The sequence below is a fragment of the Mya arenaria genome, chromosome 13, assembly GCF_026914265.1.
Source record: "Mya arenaria isolate MELC-2E11 chromosome 13, ASM2691426v1".
Lineage (NCBI taxonomy): Eukaryota > Metazoa > Mollusca > Bivalvia > Myida > Myidae > Mya > Mya arenaria.
In genome coordinates, this window is record NC_069134.1 from 10,289,950 (window position 1) to 10,304,181 (window position 14,232).

Sequence of the window (14,232 nt, forward strand, 5' to 3'; positions counted from 1 at the left end):
ATGAAAAGTCCCATTGTCTTATTTTTCTTTTAAAGCTGCACTCTCACAGATTGACCGTGTTGACAACTATTTTTATTTTTTTTGTTTTGGAATTAGCCAATTTCTGCGTAAATGTCTGGATACCAGTGGTATAAGACTGCTGACAAAAGATCAGATGCAGTTTTACGTTCGCAAATTGATGTTTTATGGCTAAAAGTGATACTACAGTAACGTTTTAAGAAAAATGAAAAATGTCGGCAGTTTTCCAAACAATTTAGATCTGTTTTAGTGTGAGTAATCTTATTATTTGTATAGAAAGCATTGCTGCCAAAATCAGCCGAGTCTGGGTCAAAAAAAGGTTGTCAAAACTGTCAATCTGTGAGAGTGCAGCTTTAAATTACTATGAACACTATTTTAAATTCTACCATTAGAGGACACTTTCTTGCCTTTTTGCAATGTTTAAGATTGCAAGTAATTTTAGATAATTTAAATTTTACGAAGAAAAAAATCTAAATTTTCATTAAGTTGAAATTATTCACTAAGATGCCCCAGAGGTTTCTTACCTGGTAGCTGGAACTGTATGGATAAAATACACTTAGATTACAACTTCATATAACTCGTACATTATACTGTAACGAATATTATTTTATAGGTAATTAATAAAGTATTTTAATGATGAAGTCAATTTATTGCTAATAAACAATTATTACTTGCTGCTACCTTTTGTTCCCCACCCACACTCAACAGTCATGGCTTTTTTCACATTTAGGTGAAGCGGACCTAGCCTTGGAGGGGAAAAATCACGCGTTGGTTTTTCTAATCTAAGACTCACGATATCTATTTTTCATGTTCTTGAAATCCCCCACTTGATTGTTATGGTTCACAGTGGCAGATCGCGTATCCATAACTGGGGGACACAAGTGGGTTGGAGGGCTGTTCTTCCATCCACATGGATATTTTGTTTCAATGATGTATTGAAAATACACGTTTACACCATACATGCTTATTAAGATAGTAAATGTATAACATCAGACAAAACTAGGTGAATATCATTATGATGTCCATCAAAAGTTTCGTGGGTTTGCTGCAGGTTTTGAACAGGGACTTGCGTTAGAGGGGCGTGACTTAGGGGTACAACTTTTTGGACATGATCCCTCGAGTGGGCATGACATTAAGATGTTTAAAATGTGGGAAGTGGGGTTTAGGGGTACTCCCCCTTGAATATTTTAAATATTTTTAGTCTGAATTGGTGCATTATGGCGTAATTAAGTTTTTTTTTTTCTGAGAAATATTGAAAAAAAAAATAACCTTTAAGTTTACTTGCGGGCCAACTGGGGGGGGGGGGAGAAACAGGCCCTACAGCCCCCCCCCCCCCACTGAACGTCCCGCCCATGGTCCACTTGTAAATAAAATAAATGAACAATTTTTGCTTGCTTGGGTGTATAAGTAAAAAACAACTGACAATGGCAGTATAAATCTGGGTCCGTGAGCCAAGCTCAGATACACCCAACTGCAATTGACTAAATAATATGGTGATTTATAACCCATTTAGGAACATTGATCGTTAAAATAAAATAAAAGATGTAGTTAATTTTAGTTTTTATTGTTAAATAAAGAGAGAGTACTCGGACTTACAACCGGGAATTTACAGGAGGTAGGCGAAGATGTTATCTCCCTTGCTTGATTCGACGGAATAAACGAAAGAAAATCTGATTCGTTAGCTCCGCCCATTCACCTTCGTTTCTTTCGGTGACATTTACCATATAAGGTATAGGGGAAATCGTCTATCCTTGTAATTCTGAACTTGTCGATTGACTTTTGTAAACCTGGACTTGTTGGACTGCAAATGTTCATTTTACGAATGCGAGTGTCGACTGTAGGATTGCAGTTTTACATATGCATGATTCGGCTTTCTAAATTACATCATCATATTGTTAAAGGCAAGTTATACGATCTATGTTTTAGTGAGTTTATACAGGGTTGATCTGACAAATATACATTTTGACTACTATAATGACAAATGACAAATCACTACGGAAAAAGTGACGAATAGAAATAACAAATAGCACGTCTTCATTGACAAATGTAAGAGATATTTAGTACGATTAAGAAGCACGTTGTGGGAATTACACGTCTGGACTTTTGGCAACGAATAGCCTCCATAGTGATCGTCCCGCTCATTTTCGGCGTATTCTGTGGATTGTGGATTCTGACCTAAGACAAATAACAAATCCTACCAGGCGCGTAGCATGGGCCAATATCGGAATACGCAGATCGAAATTAGTTTAATTGACGGACAGCATATTAACCCCTTCACCCCCTATACCTCCCTTCGGGTTTTCTGATTCGGGGGCCAGTTGTATGACAAAAACTTCGACCTGTCGAAATTTCATTACGCAAAGTTCTGCGTATTTGCGTACAGTCAGCTACGCGCCTGCCTATTCCCAGATTTGACATAGATTTTGAACTTATCCAAAACCTGCTTACATTCGCGAAAAATAACACATTTTAAGTGAAGCTTCATCAAGTAGGTGCTTTTTGAAAATACTGTAAGCTTTTACACTGGGAGTAGGATTACCGTGTTATTGATCCCAACTTTTTACAAAGTCTATATTATGCTACATGTAACCACGGCCCCCAGGTCCGTGAATAGCGGGGACTTTGACTTTTGGTCCAGCCAAGCCCGGGGAAAAAACATTCCGCGCTATTTTTGGCGCGAAGACAAAACCACCGCATTCACCCGGCACTGCGGGGCCACCTGGAAGGTAAAAACACGGCCCGTTTTCCCGGCTATCCCTGGTATGTCCCCCGGGGGGGGGCTTTATTAAGAGTTGAATCCAGTGTTTTTAACCCCTCCCCCCACACACACCCCTAGAGGCGTACTAAGGCCTAAAAATCCAGGGGTGTAGCTAAGACCTGAACAACTTGTAGGCCCGATGATTGGGGACTTTGACACATTTTTACACCGTTACACCGTTACACACACTTATTTACATTTGCAATGATAACAATATAATCAAGCCATACACCCTGCACGTAGTTAAGATAAACAAAGATAACTTACTTTGGTTAAAATAAAACATTGTTTTAGATGTTTTAAGTGTTTGAGTAGCTATTAGTTTTTAGTGCATTTTTTTGTTATCTGAAATTGTTATTTTTCAAAAAAAGTTGTAGGCCCAGGCCTCAATTTCTCGAAACTTCTTAAGTCCCTTATAACAGGATTAAGCTAAACTCACTATTTTTGGTTTTCAATAATTTGGATAATATTTACTTCTTTAAGAGTTTTTATACTTTAGATAGGAATTATCTGTATGTTAGTTAAATTAAACCTTTTTTCATTTATCAAAATTCCATTCAAGTCTGTATTTTGAGTAATTGAAATAAGCTTCTTAAGCCTGTTAAGCTTAAGAAGTTTCGAGAAATTGGGGCCAGGCCTACAAGGCATATATGTAGCTACGCCACTGCCCCCCCCCCCCCCTCCTGAATAAGTATATTTCGTTCTCCTATCCAGGTTATAAACAGGCTTTTTGAGGGGCATTGACCTCTTCAAAGCAATAAAATGCCGTTCACGAATTTGTCGATAGTCTTTTTGAATAAAAGGTTTAAAGCAAGTTGAACATTAGGTCACGGGCCTGTATTATATACCTGATGTATAGGTACGTGATTATATGAATCATTTTAGTTTTTCCCCTTTTTTCCTTTGTGTCTTTCTCGCTCATCAGGGGTTTGATTATGATAATCTGTGGTACGCATAGCATCTTATAGCACCCCGCCCCCCCCCCCCCCCCCCCAAAAAAAAAACAAACAAAAAAAAACAAAAAACAACAACAACAACAACAACAACTCCACCTCATCTCGTCCTAGTTTACTTTTTAATATAGGAGAAAAAATGCCCAAATTACTCAAAACGGAACTTTTTAATTTAAAAAAAACACTTACAAACAGCATCGTCCAAACTCACTGAAGTACTAGTAAAAAAGTAGTTTGATCCCCCAACCTGAGACATTATATAGACCGTGATTCTTTATCGTAGTCAAAACAGTGAGTATAATTCGGTCGTTTGAAAACCGAGAGAAGGGCTGGGCGGCGAAAATTGATAGACATAAATCATGTAAATGCATGCTACAAGAGGAACACTCCGTTACAAAACCTACATAAATTGAAAGTGTGATACCGTCGGTCATGTTGGTGGCGCTGCTGTCCCATCGGGTATCTTTGTTGTCTGTGCGTCTGTTGAATTTGTCGCATGGTAGGTGGTCGGAACTCCTTCCGGCACGTTTAAAGCAGTATTTTCCTTAGATTTCGGGTGAAAAGAAAATTTAATACTTGAATTTTCGCTGCCCTGAGTGCCAAACCCATTGTCGGATACTTCCGATACACACTACGCTATGCTTTGTATGAAGTGTAACGGAAGAAAGTACCATGGTTGCCGACGATGTGCCAAACCCTGAATCCACTCCAAAAGGGAATACTTACACGATCAGCTGATAAAACATCGAACAACTTTCGTCACGAAATACAATCATGTCAACCTTGAATACCTACGTCCAAGCTTTACTAGTTAAGGACCTTTAAAATTCATAATTTTCGATGGAAGGTCAAACTACATGTACATTATGAGATGTGTAACAATGTCGCGGTGATTTCCCGTTATTTTTGTTCTTTATTGAAATGTCTTAACAGTATAGATTTATCATTAACTTTAATACGGAATTCCCCGTCTCTATATTTGTTCAATTTTTACATACAAAGTATTCGTCATTTCATACACATGATTGACTTGTAGATATCGACCTATCGATCGGTGTTACCCCCAGATCAACTCTATTGGCTATATAAATAAATTGCCAAATGTTCTGAAAGCTTAAATTTAGAACGCAGAATAAGATTAAAAACTGCAGTAAAATTTTACATGTGCTGAAGAGATTTGAATTGAGCTAAAACCTCTAAACTGATAGCAAAGATCGACTGTTTGTGAATAACATACCAAACACCTGAACTATAACTAATATTAAAAAAGGAAATACGGAAACGTTTTCAAGAGACCATGCCACCCAAGACGACGAAAGCTGCCACAGGAAAGACCCCGGCTAAGGGTGCCACGGGGAAGACGCCGGCCAAGGGTGCAGCCAAGCCCGCGGCCACCAAGGCGCCCGTCAAGAAAGAGGAACCCAAAAAGGAGGAAGGTACAAAACTTGAACATTTATTTCCTGTCAAAAAACGTTTGAATCTTGCTAAAAGTTTATTTACGATTAAAATTCTTGAACGATTTCCTCAAGTCAGACTTAATGAGTGCGTTCCATGAGTGCCAAAAAAGCAATCGTGAAAGGAGACTTTCTACTAAATTATTTTGTAAGGAAAAAAAATATTATAGCTATAAGTTTGGCATATAATGTGTGTGTATAGAACGAACTTTTTATGCATTAAATAAATGGTAGCAATTTTAGAGTCGAATAGAAAGGTCATAAAATGGTATCGATATAAAATCAAATACGACTGCTTATACAATAAAGCCTTGAATCTAAAAGAAATTAAAGATTAATTATTTATTTTCTGATATCTATTGTACATGTGCACAGTGCTTTAAGCTACATTTAAACATATGGTACATAACAGCTACGTGACATTCACATTGATCTTCAAATCTGTTCAGTAACTTAAATTAAACAAATAATAAATATAAGTTAAGTGTAATCATAAAAAACACCCTCCAACCTGCGTATACAGTTCATTCCCCTCTGTTTCCAGCCAAGCCAGCGAAGCGCACGATGGAGCCCAAGGAAGTGACATTAAAGGCGATCGCTAACGTCGTTAATTGCATCGGTGAAGTCGGGGAAGAGTACAAGGCCTCCGGAAGGTGAGTGCACCGGCGTCAGTGGTTTAGGGTCTTACGTAATATTGCTTTAAAAACGTTACCATGTCAACCATGGGCACTCGAGTATACATACTTATTGCGTCTACTTAAGAAAACTCTTGTCTATACAAACTATTAAAAAAGGAAATCGTTCTTACCGTCCGCAGGAAAATGTGAGACACCATGGTAATGTGGAATATTGGATCGCGTTCAATAAATCAATGAATCTCTTACAGGTGCTTGTTGATCGTGGACCACAACGGGAACGTTGGGACGTTCCTCAAATACCGTGACGTCAACATGATCCAGGCAACACTCGCCGTAGATTTTCAACCAGAGCCCCTAAGGAAGGCACTTATAGGAAGCCTCAAGTATGTAACGGGATAGGAGTCTTAAAATTTTGAATATCATAATTATACACGGGGTAAAATAATAATTTTAAGCGCGAAATTATAATGATAGAATACTAGATGCCTAATGTATTTCACGGCCAGACATGCTCAGTAGAACACGATACCCATTGTCAGATATAATATAGGCACGGGAAGCCCAACATCCTGGATGTGAGCGACACCGACCAGGAGAAGATACTGGATGTGGCTCAAGGAAAGTATGAGGAGATATACCCCGGATGCTGGCAGGACATGCTCGACCTCTCCATCAGCCAGGACGAAAACAAGTAAGAACAACTGTATTATTAGTAATATGATTAAGTTTCCTGCCACGGCGATTCTAGTCATTCTGCGTGTCAGGAAAGGCATTTCTGAAGACAGATCAGGATTAATTATTTTTACTGTAGCATTAAGATCCAAGATGACAGCACAGTCGTTGGTATTTACATCATTATTTGTGTATCACCACACAGGATAAGATCTAAATTATGACTCCTGAACATGTTTGTTTTGTCAGATGGGGCAAACTGTACCGCGCTAACGACGACGAGGAACAGTACAAGAACCCCTACGACTACAGGGCCGCGGAGTTCAAGTTTGTTGTCCTTACAAATGTCGATCCGCCGGCGTCGGCACTGCACGACTTCTTCACCGTTATAGTCAACTAGTCAACCACCTGCAGTCAGTTCTTCACATTGTGTATATTTTTTAGTCAGTAGTTTTTTTATCGATATTTGAAATGTTGAACGCCGTCTTCATGGTCCGCAGCCGTCAGCAGCGTCACGCGTACATGTCATCTTACAGGAGTATTTTTATCCAGTCTTCACCAAACTTAGTTACAATGTTTATGGGCATACAAGTTCGATCAACAGACACAATCAACTCCAGAGTTATGGCCCTTGCAGTCAAAATTAGACCCCATTTTATTTGGTCTAGTATGTAACTTAAAGATGCACTCTTACTGCCAAATAAGATTTACCACAGTTAAAACAATAATTTACCAAAAAGAATGAATAAATGTCAAAAACAATGGTTTTTATGAAGGATACACATGGCTCTTGAATTGTCCAAATTGATTTTGACCATATCAGATCATTTGTTCCTAACAACACTAGTTCAAAGCAGCACACTCAGTTCCGGCGAATATATTTGTTCATGTTTACGAATAGAGAAATTAATAGCCTCTTTAACGCTTATTTACATTGCAAAAACCGTTCAGAAAAGAATAGTTTTGTTCCAAAGTATGTTTATAACATCCAAAAACAATAACACTGCATATTTAATGTCGACATCTTTCATTTCAATATTGACAATTTTCGACACAATTTTAACTTTTGTTTATATGATATATAAACCCTCCAAGACTATCTCTCTACCATGATGTAATGGGTATTGTTCCCAACTGCTGACGGCTGATTTTGATTTATTTTCCTTTTATAGTTATACACATAATATTGACTTTGTCATAAATTAACTAATGGACCTTTAATTTGATCTCTATAATTGAGGGTTTAAGCTTCCTTTTCTTAAAAAAGGACAGGGTGCTAAGGGAGCATTTATCCCTGAAATATTGCCCATACCTTAAAGTTGGTAGCAGGATTTTAACAATGCTAACAAAAATGTAACTAGACTACAGTATACATGTACCTGTATTAGCAGTTTCAAAACATGGTAGATTTATTAAACTATTGTACAGTGTTTATGAGATATGGTTTACATAAATTACTGAAATAATGATCACATATATATATATGCAATCAGCAATTGCAATTATTGATTGGACAGAAGTTCATATGACTGTTTTGTGATGCAATATGTAATATTTATGTTCATGTTACATGTTTTTATACTCTGACTTTATATTTTACAAATTACTTATCTTTTGTTATCTTGAAATAAAAAAGAAAGAAAACAAGTTTTATAATATAAATAACAAAATTCTTATCTACTGGTACATTTTCTTGCCATGTTATTCTTGAAAATTGTACCTATCAAGGGTTCAAAAAGCTGCCATCTTGTGGGTTGCTATGGTTGATTCATTACCTTGGCTTCCTGCCAAGTACAAAAGCACCATGACAACAACATTATTTTCCAATATGTTATTTCATCAGTACCACATAATTCATGAATAACTTATAAAACACTTGAAACTAGCAAACAATAACTCCTGCCAAATAAAATACATACTCATGAAATTCTTGAAATAGCATTACAATCATGTAATAAAAAACATGAAAAAGGTGAAATATCGCCTAAATCAAAAATAACCTTATCTGCTTGAGATATACACACATAAAACACATTATTTTTGCCAAAGTCAGGCCTTTCACACGTAAAAGAAGTGCTAAAATAGTAATGATAAATTGCCGGTGACGACAACCATTTGTTTATATTATGGCATTTTATCAAACTGAAAAAGGTCGGACTTTCTTAAACCATGCCAAATCACCAGACTGGTTTGCTCCTTGTAAATGTCATTCCAGCGTATTGGATAACAATTGGTGCCTTTTCCTCGTCTGTACAGCTTTATTTTTCCCTTAATCCCCCTGTATTTCAAGTCCTTGCATTCTCAAACCGTGGCAACACTGGAAGAATGAGGTTGCCAAATGAGGAGTCTTGGGTGAAGAAGTATCCAAACGAGTTGGCATTGGCATGCTGAAATACACGAGACACGTAATACATAATCATAAAGGAACATTGTAGCTATATAATTCACACTGAATTATGATTTTATTATAAGAAATGTTTGATTCATCTCTGATGGATGTATACCCAGTTGTCAAAATAACGGCTTAAACCTGCAGACCATGCACTGGTAAAATGCTTTTCAGGCTAGCTCACATTCTGGATTTATGAGATTGTCAAGTACATGTACTAGTGTAAGAGGACGGGCTTGTTCATTCAAAGTCTCATATGGGAGAATGTTTACTAAAATGCTATGCCCCATTTCAAGATCTAATATTGCACTAACCTGTAATGCAGTTCTCTGTGCTGGGTTCATTGGCTGTGTTTCTGGCAATACCTGAAAGTAACAAATTAGCCATTAACTGCATAAAATTGCCATAAACATTCTAAGACAGCAGTATCCACAATAGACAATAATTAAGGATGTATCATTACACACATGAGTGTTATTATTTCATAAATTTATCTTATGCCATTAATTCTGAGTTTAAGGTTATAATATATGTTATTCAACGATCTTTGTGTATCTTCACCGACCATAGGCTGGGCTGTAACAGCTGGGGAGGAGGCTACTGCCGGAGATGGACCACTGGAAACATAGAAAACCAAACATTTCAATCAAGAGCATTACTCAACAGTTATTAAAACCAAAGTTATGGGCCTTGCTTAACATGTGTGCATTGTCTCCTCCAACATGTGTACCAAGTTTCATATGTATGTCTAGAACAGTCTTTGGGATAAAATACTGCCGCTGAAGACACCAAGGCTTATAATACCGCTGAAGACACCAAGGCTTATAATACCGCTGAAGACACCAAGGCTTATAATACCGCTGAAGACACCAAGGCTTATAATACCGCTGAAGACACGTAGGCTTATAATACCGCTGAAGACACCAAGGCTTATAATACCGCTGAAGACACCAAGGCTTATAATACCGCTGAAGACACCAAGGCTTATAATACCGCTGAAGACACCAAGGCTTATAATACCGCTGAAGACACCAAGGCTTATAATACCGCTGAAGACACCAAGGCTTATAATACCGCTGAAGACACCAAGGCTTATAATACCGCTGAAGACACCAAGGCTTATAATACCGCTGAAGACACCAAGGCTTATAATACCGCTGGAGACACCAAGGCTTATAATACCGCTGGAGACACCAAGGCTTATAATACCGCTGAAGACACCAAGGCTTATAATACCGCTGAAGACACCAAGGCTTATAATACCGCTGAAGACACCAAGGCTTATAATACCGCTGAAGACACCAAGGCTTATAATACCGCTGAAGACACCAAGGCTTATAATACCGTGACTTTTATTGAGGAAAAACAGATGAGCTAAAATATGTTACTTGTGAACATTCATCGTTTTAAAAAGGATCTGTTAAAGAAATTATTCTCTACAATTTTTGTTTAAATATTCAATTATGGAGCTTGAGTCAAAGTACCTGCGGATTGTTTATCTTAAATGAACACAAGTATTCATGCTACAAAGTATCCAGTAGTTAAAAAGTAGGGGTGGCAGGTACCATTTACTATTATCACATGTTCATATTTGGCTTAATTTATATATCATACATAAATACCGCCTACCTGACTGGAGGGGTTCCTGGTGCTGTAGCGGACATTATCCGAAGTCGCTTCTTTTGTTCTTCCAACTGCTCAAGGATCTTCCGATTCTGTCTTTCTGTTGGTAAATTAAAAATGCTAAAATAACTTTTTTGCATTTTTACTTATTAATTATATTGGCATTCTTTTTAGGGACACTGCACTGCACTGCACTTCATATAAAGAAAACACTTAATTTTGGACAAGTTAGAATCATTTAAGTGTTGTTGTTTTGTTTTTTTGAAATAAAATATTTCTTAAATTTATCAGAGCTTTCAATGGGATAGTAATTGTTAATCAAATTACAATGACTAAACTTGAGATGTTACAAGAGGACACCCCCTTCTGCTGTAAAGAGGGGGGTGAAACCCCTGGGGAAAAATGATTATTCACTGGACATCATCACATGATACAGAAGTTTTTAGGGATTATCAAAAAGACCCAAACAGTTATGTTTGTGTTTCTTTAAACATAATGGGACCTTCATATTCAGTGCTTTCCCCAGAAAATAATTCAGGCGCAATCTCTGGAGGGGCTGGGTGTGGGAAGGGGGTGAACCCTGTCCTCAAATCGATTTTTTTAAATTTCTACTGACAACTGGCATATTTTGGTGCACGCTAAGAGGAGAAATCACGAATGAGGACAAGGAGACAAAATCACCATTATTATGAAAGGACTTGAAATAGTTCATGAATTTTTTTTATATTTATAATGGGTATTCACCACTAGAATTAACAGAAAATGTTGACCCAACCTATGGCCACCCTCCCCCTCCATTTCTTCAAGACTAAAATTGGTTGAAACATGATTATTTAACTTAAATAAAAAACAAAAAATCAACCAATAATTCCAAGAAAACATAGCTTATAAGGTTTAGACACTCATACGGACGTTGGTTTTGTAAAGCTCGTCACTAACTGTTTTCAACCAATTGTCTCCAAATAACTTGCATTGGTCTCAAAACATGATACGATGTTAGGAAATGTAAATCGAATGGATAATATTATAAAGCATAAGACAAAGTATCATGAGATCAAAAACTTGTAAGGTTGCTTAAGGTAACAAACCAAATTGAAATGGTTACTTGCAAATTTAAACTAACTGTGTCTTACTTGACCATTTTAACAATTTGTTTAAGGATAAATAATATTATGTATTGGGATTACGAATTCGAAAAAGTGGGCGTATGATACAGCTGTTGACCCATTTCATTCTTCCACCCAGTTAGATATGATACCTTGAATATCTCGGTATTTTCCTATTAATGATAAGCCATCTGACTTTATATTACCCTTGTGTTGTATAAACACTAATAACTTTTTCATTATTGATATAAGACCCAATGAAGATTACATATTTGGAAAGGAAATTAATATCTGCAAATGTTTATGTAATTTTTATTAGCAAGTGATTTAAAATAATTTATCCTTAGACTTTGCCTGATTTATAACAATATCAGCTGGTGGCACCAATTGATCAAGTAGATAAAAGAGTGGCACCTACCACTGAGTAAGATGAAGAGTTCTTCAAACCAGCAACAATTAATGATTTGACTTCCACGTGCCCATATGGGGGGGGGGGGGCATTGGCCCTGATTCACAAACCTCCGATACGGTGCATATAAGGTCTTATCGTTTTAAATTTATTGTCCTAGGAGCACGCTTCATCCTAAACAACTACAAGACCAAGGAAGAAGGCTGTGTGACAGAAATGCTTAACACACTGGAACTTAGCCCCCTACAGGACCGCCGTGTATCCAACAGACTGGTGATGCTCTACAAGATAGCAGGGGGTATGGTGCCGGCATTGGACCCTGATCTTTACCTGACTAAACAATCAAATAAGCGCTGCGTAAAAGTAAAAGCATACACGGATTATTTAACTTCTAATATAATAGATAGACGTGTTTCAAACAACACACGTTCATATAACATTCCATTTGCTCACACTGAACAGTATAAACATTCATTTTTTGTGGAAACACTTGTAAATTGGAACCACCTGGAAGACGAGTGTTGTGTGCGCATCTACAGTCGAGGGCTTTAAAAAAAAGCTCTCCCACAGCGCTACTAGAACCCCTCCCCACGTAGAAATATGCCAGAAGTGGTCCTTCTACGTAACTGAACAGATACAGATACAGATTGTCCGTGTAGTCCGATTATGAAATATCCGAAATATATACAAATGTAAATACTTGGCATACTTTTTTGTAAAGAAGTTATTCACTGAAGTATACAACAAAACTATTATACAATACCTTGTCCAGTATTTGGTGGTTGAAAAGCCATCTTTCTCAGGTCACAAACGCTAAATTACTATGAATTATTTGTTTACTGCCAGTTGTTGTTGGTCTGAATCGGTGAACGCTTTCACCAGCAAGTTTACATAACACCATTTTAACACAATTTAATTTCATACGCAATGACCTCCCCTCCCCAGTCACATACGACGTAGTCATCCTTCATTATTTAGTTTTGATTTGTAAAGTGCACGTTTTGTTTATTTCCGTCCCATCTATGTATATAGACAAACATATAGAAGTAAATTACATATAAACACATAACCACTCATAAATAAAGAACAGCATTAAACACACCGAATTGAACAAATTTCACTATATTAAAAGAAAATATTTATTTAAATAAGATACTACTTCTTAATCGTCACAAATGCTTTCGAGACGATCCTTTATACAGATCCGGCTTTAAAGGGACAAGACACCAGATGATATAATTGCAAGAAAAAAAAAGATGATTGTCAAAAACTTTCATAAAATTGATATCATAGTGTATGTAACCCATTGAATCTTACTAAATGGTGTATCACATCGCTTATATGACACATGTCACTTTCGCAGTTGTTGCGTATTTTTTCAATTTGAATTTTACTGGGTTAGTCTTTCACGTAAATACCAGTAGATTTAAAAATAGCGTCGGTATATATCTGTACTAATTCGGCACGTGACTTTCACATGCTAAATATTCTCTCTATAGACCGGAAAACCGTTTCGCGCTATTTTTAAACGGGTAAACTCAGCTGAGACAGCGACAAAATATTCTTAAAATCATGTTAAGTGGCGTATTGTCGGCCACATGCTACCTGCTATTTATATTCTTTGCTTGTTTTGAGGAAATGCTGTATTTGCCGATTTTTGACCATTTGGAGTCTAGTCCCTTGGTCGATTTCCGATTCCGTGCAGCGTCGTACTAATTATTGTGTTGTTGATTTTTGAACAACGTCGGCAAACCAGTTACATTATTCCTTTCAAATAATATTATCGACAATAAAACCATTGATTCCGAAAGCCCCAATTTGAAGAGCGCTTCCAGATAGCTTAATTATAATCCATCATGATATAATATAGTATGTGTTATAAATGTATCGTATACTATGGAACTGGAATTCCATGAAACCAATTTTTATAGCGTAACTATATTTTAATAACACGTAAGAGCTCAATAAAATAAATCTTTTATTCTGTTTCCCTGAGTTTGTATTCAATGCCGGCGAATCATTGGAGCCACAACATCACCACCAAATGTTTTTTGCGTTGAAATGCCCCAATATGCCTTCTGCTGTGATGCCAATTAGGCAAAAAGGGAAGCTAACGGTGAGTATTATCTGGTTTTGTTTCCATTTTAGAAGGTTTAAAGACGAAAAATAAAACAACAAAAACGTGGACTGTAGTTCCACAAAGGATTGACTA

The 14,232-nt window shown here is 37.0% G+C and overlaps 2 protein-coding genes across 2 annotated transcripts; one reads left to right on the plus strand and one right to left on the minus strand.

The window, feature by feature from the left end:
- The first annotated feature begins 4,831 nt into the window (after positions 1–4,831).
- LOC128212804 (IQ motif and ankyrin repeat domain-containing protein 1-like) lies at positions 4,832–8,167 on the plus strand. The gene is made up of 5 exons (XM_052918125.1): positions 4,832–5,165; positions 5,728–5,836; positions 6,070–6,204; positions 6,372–6,512; positions 6,743–8,167. The coding sequence occupies exons 1-5, from the start codon at positions 5,027–5,029 to the stop codon at positions 6,891–6,893; spliced, it is 675 nt and encodes a 224-aa protein (XP_052774085.1). The 5' UTR covers positions 4,832–5,026; the 3' UTR covers positions 6,894–8,167.
- LOC128212805 (SOSS complex subunit C-like) lies at positions 8,073–12,915 on the minus strand. Its single transcript, XM_052918126.1, has 5 exons — positions 12,784–12,915; positions 10,512–10,605; positions 9,448–9,499; positions 9,197–9,247; positions 8,073–8,880 (listed from the first exon to the last, which is right to left on the minus strand). Exons 1-5 carry the CDS (start codon positions 12,812–12,814, stop codon positions 8,779–8,781), a joined length of 330 nt encoding a protein of 109 aa, XP_052774086.1. The 5' UTR covers positions 12,815–12,915; the 3' UTR covers positions 8,073–8,778.
- Positions 12,916–14,232: the final 1,317 nt, after the last annotated feature.

Excerpts from the sequence above, each read along its gene's own strand:
- LOC128212804 (XM_052918125.1), top strand. The coding sequence starts at position 5,027 with ATGCCACCCAAGACGACGAAAGCTGCCACAGGAAAGACCCCGGCTAAG. Across the intron at positions 5,166-5,727 it reads GGAACCCAAAAAGGAGGAAG|CCAAGCCAGCGAAGCGCACG; the intron begins GTACAAAACTTG and ends CTCTGTTTCCAG. Across the intron at positions 5,837-6,069 it reads GAGTACAAGGCCTCCGGAAG|GTGCTTGTTGATCGTGGACC; the intron begins GTGAGTGCACCG and ends AATCTCTTACAG.
- LOC128212805 (XM_052918126.1), bottom strand. The coding sequence starts at position 12,814 with ATGGCTTTTCAACCACCAAATACTGGACAAG. Across the intron at positions 10,606-12,783 it reads ACCACCAAATACTGGACAAG|AAAGACAGAATCGGAAGATC; the intron begins GTATTGTATAAT and ends ATTTACCAACAG. Across the intron at positions 8,881-9,196 it reads CACAGAGAACTGCATTACAG|CATGCCAATGCCAACTCGTT; the intron begins GTTAGTGCAATA and ends CGTGTATTTCAG.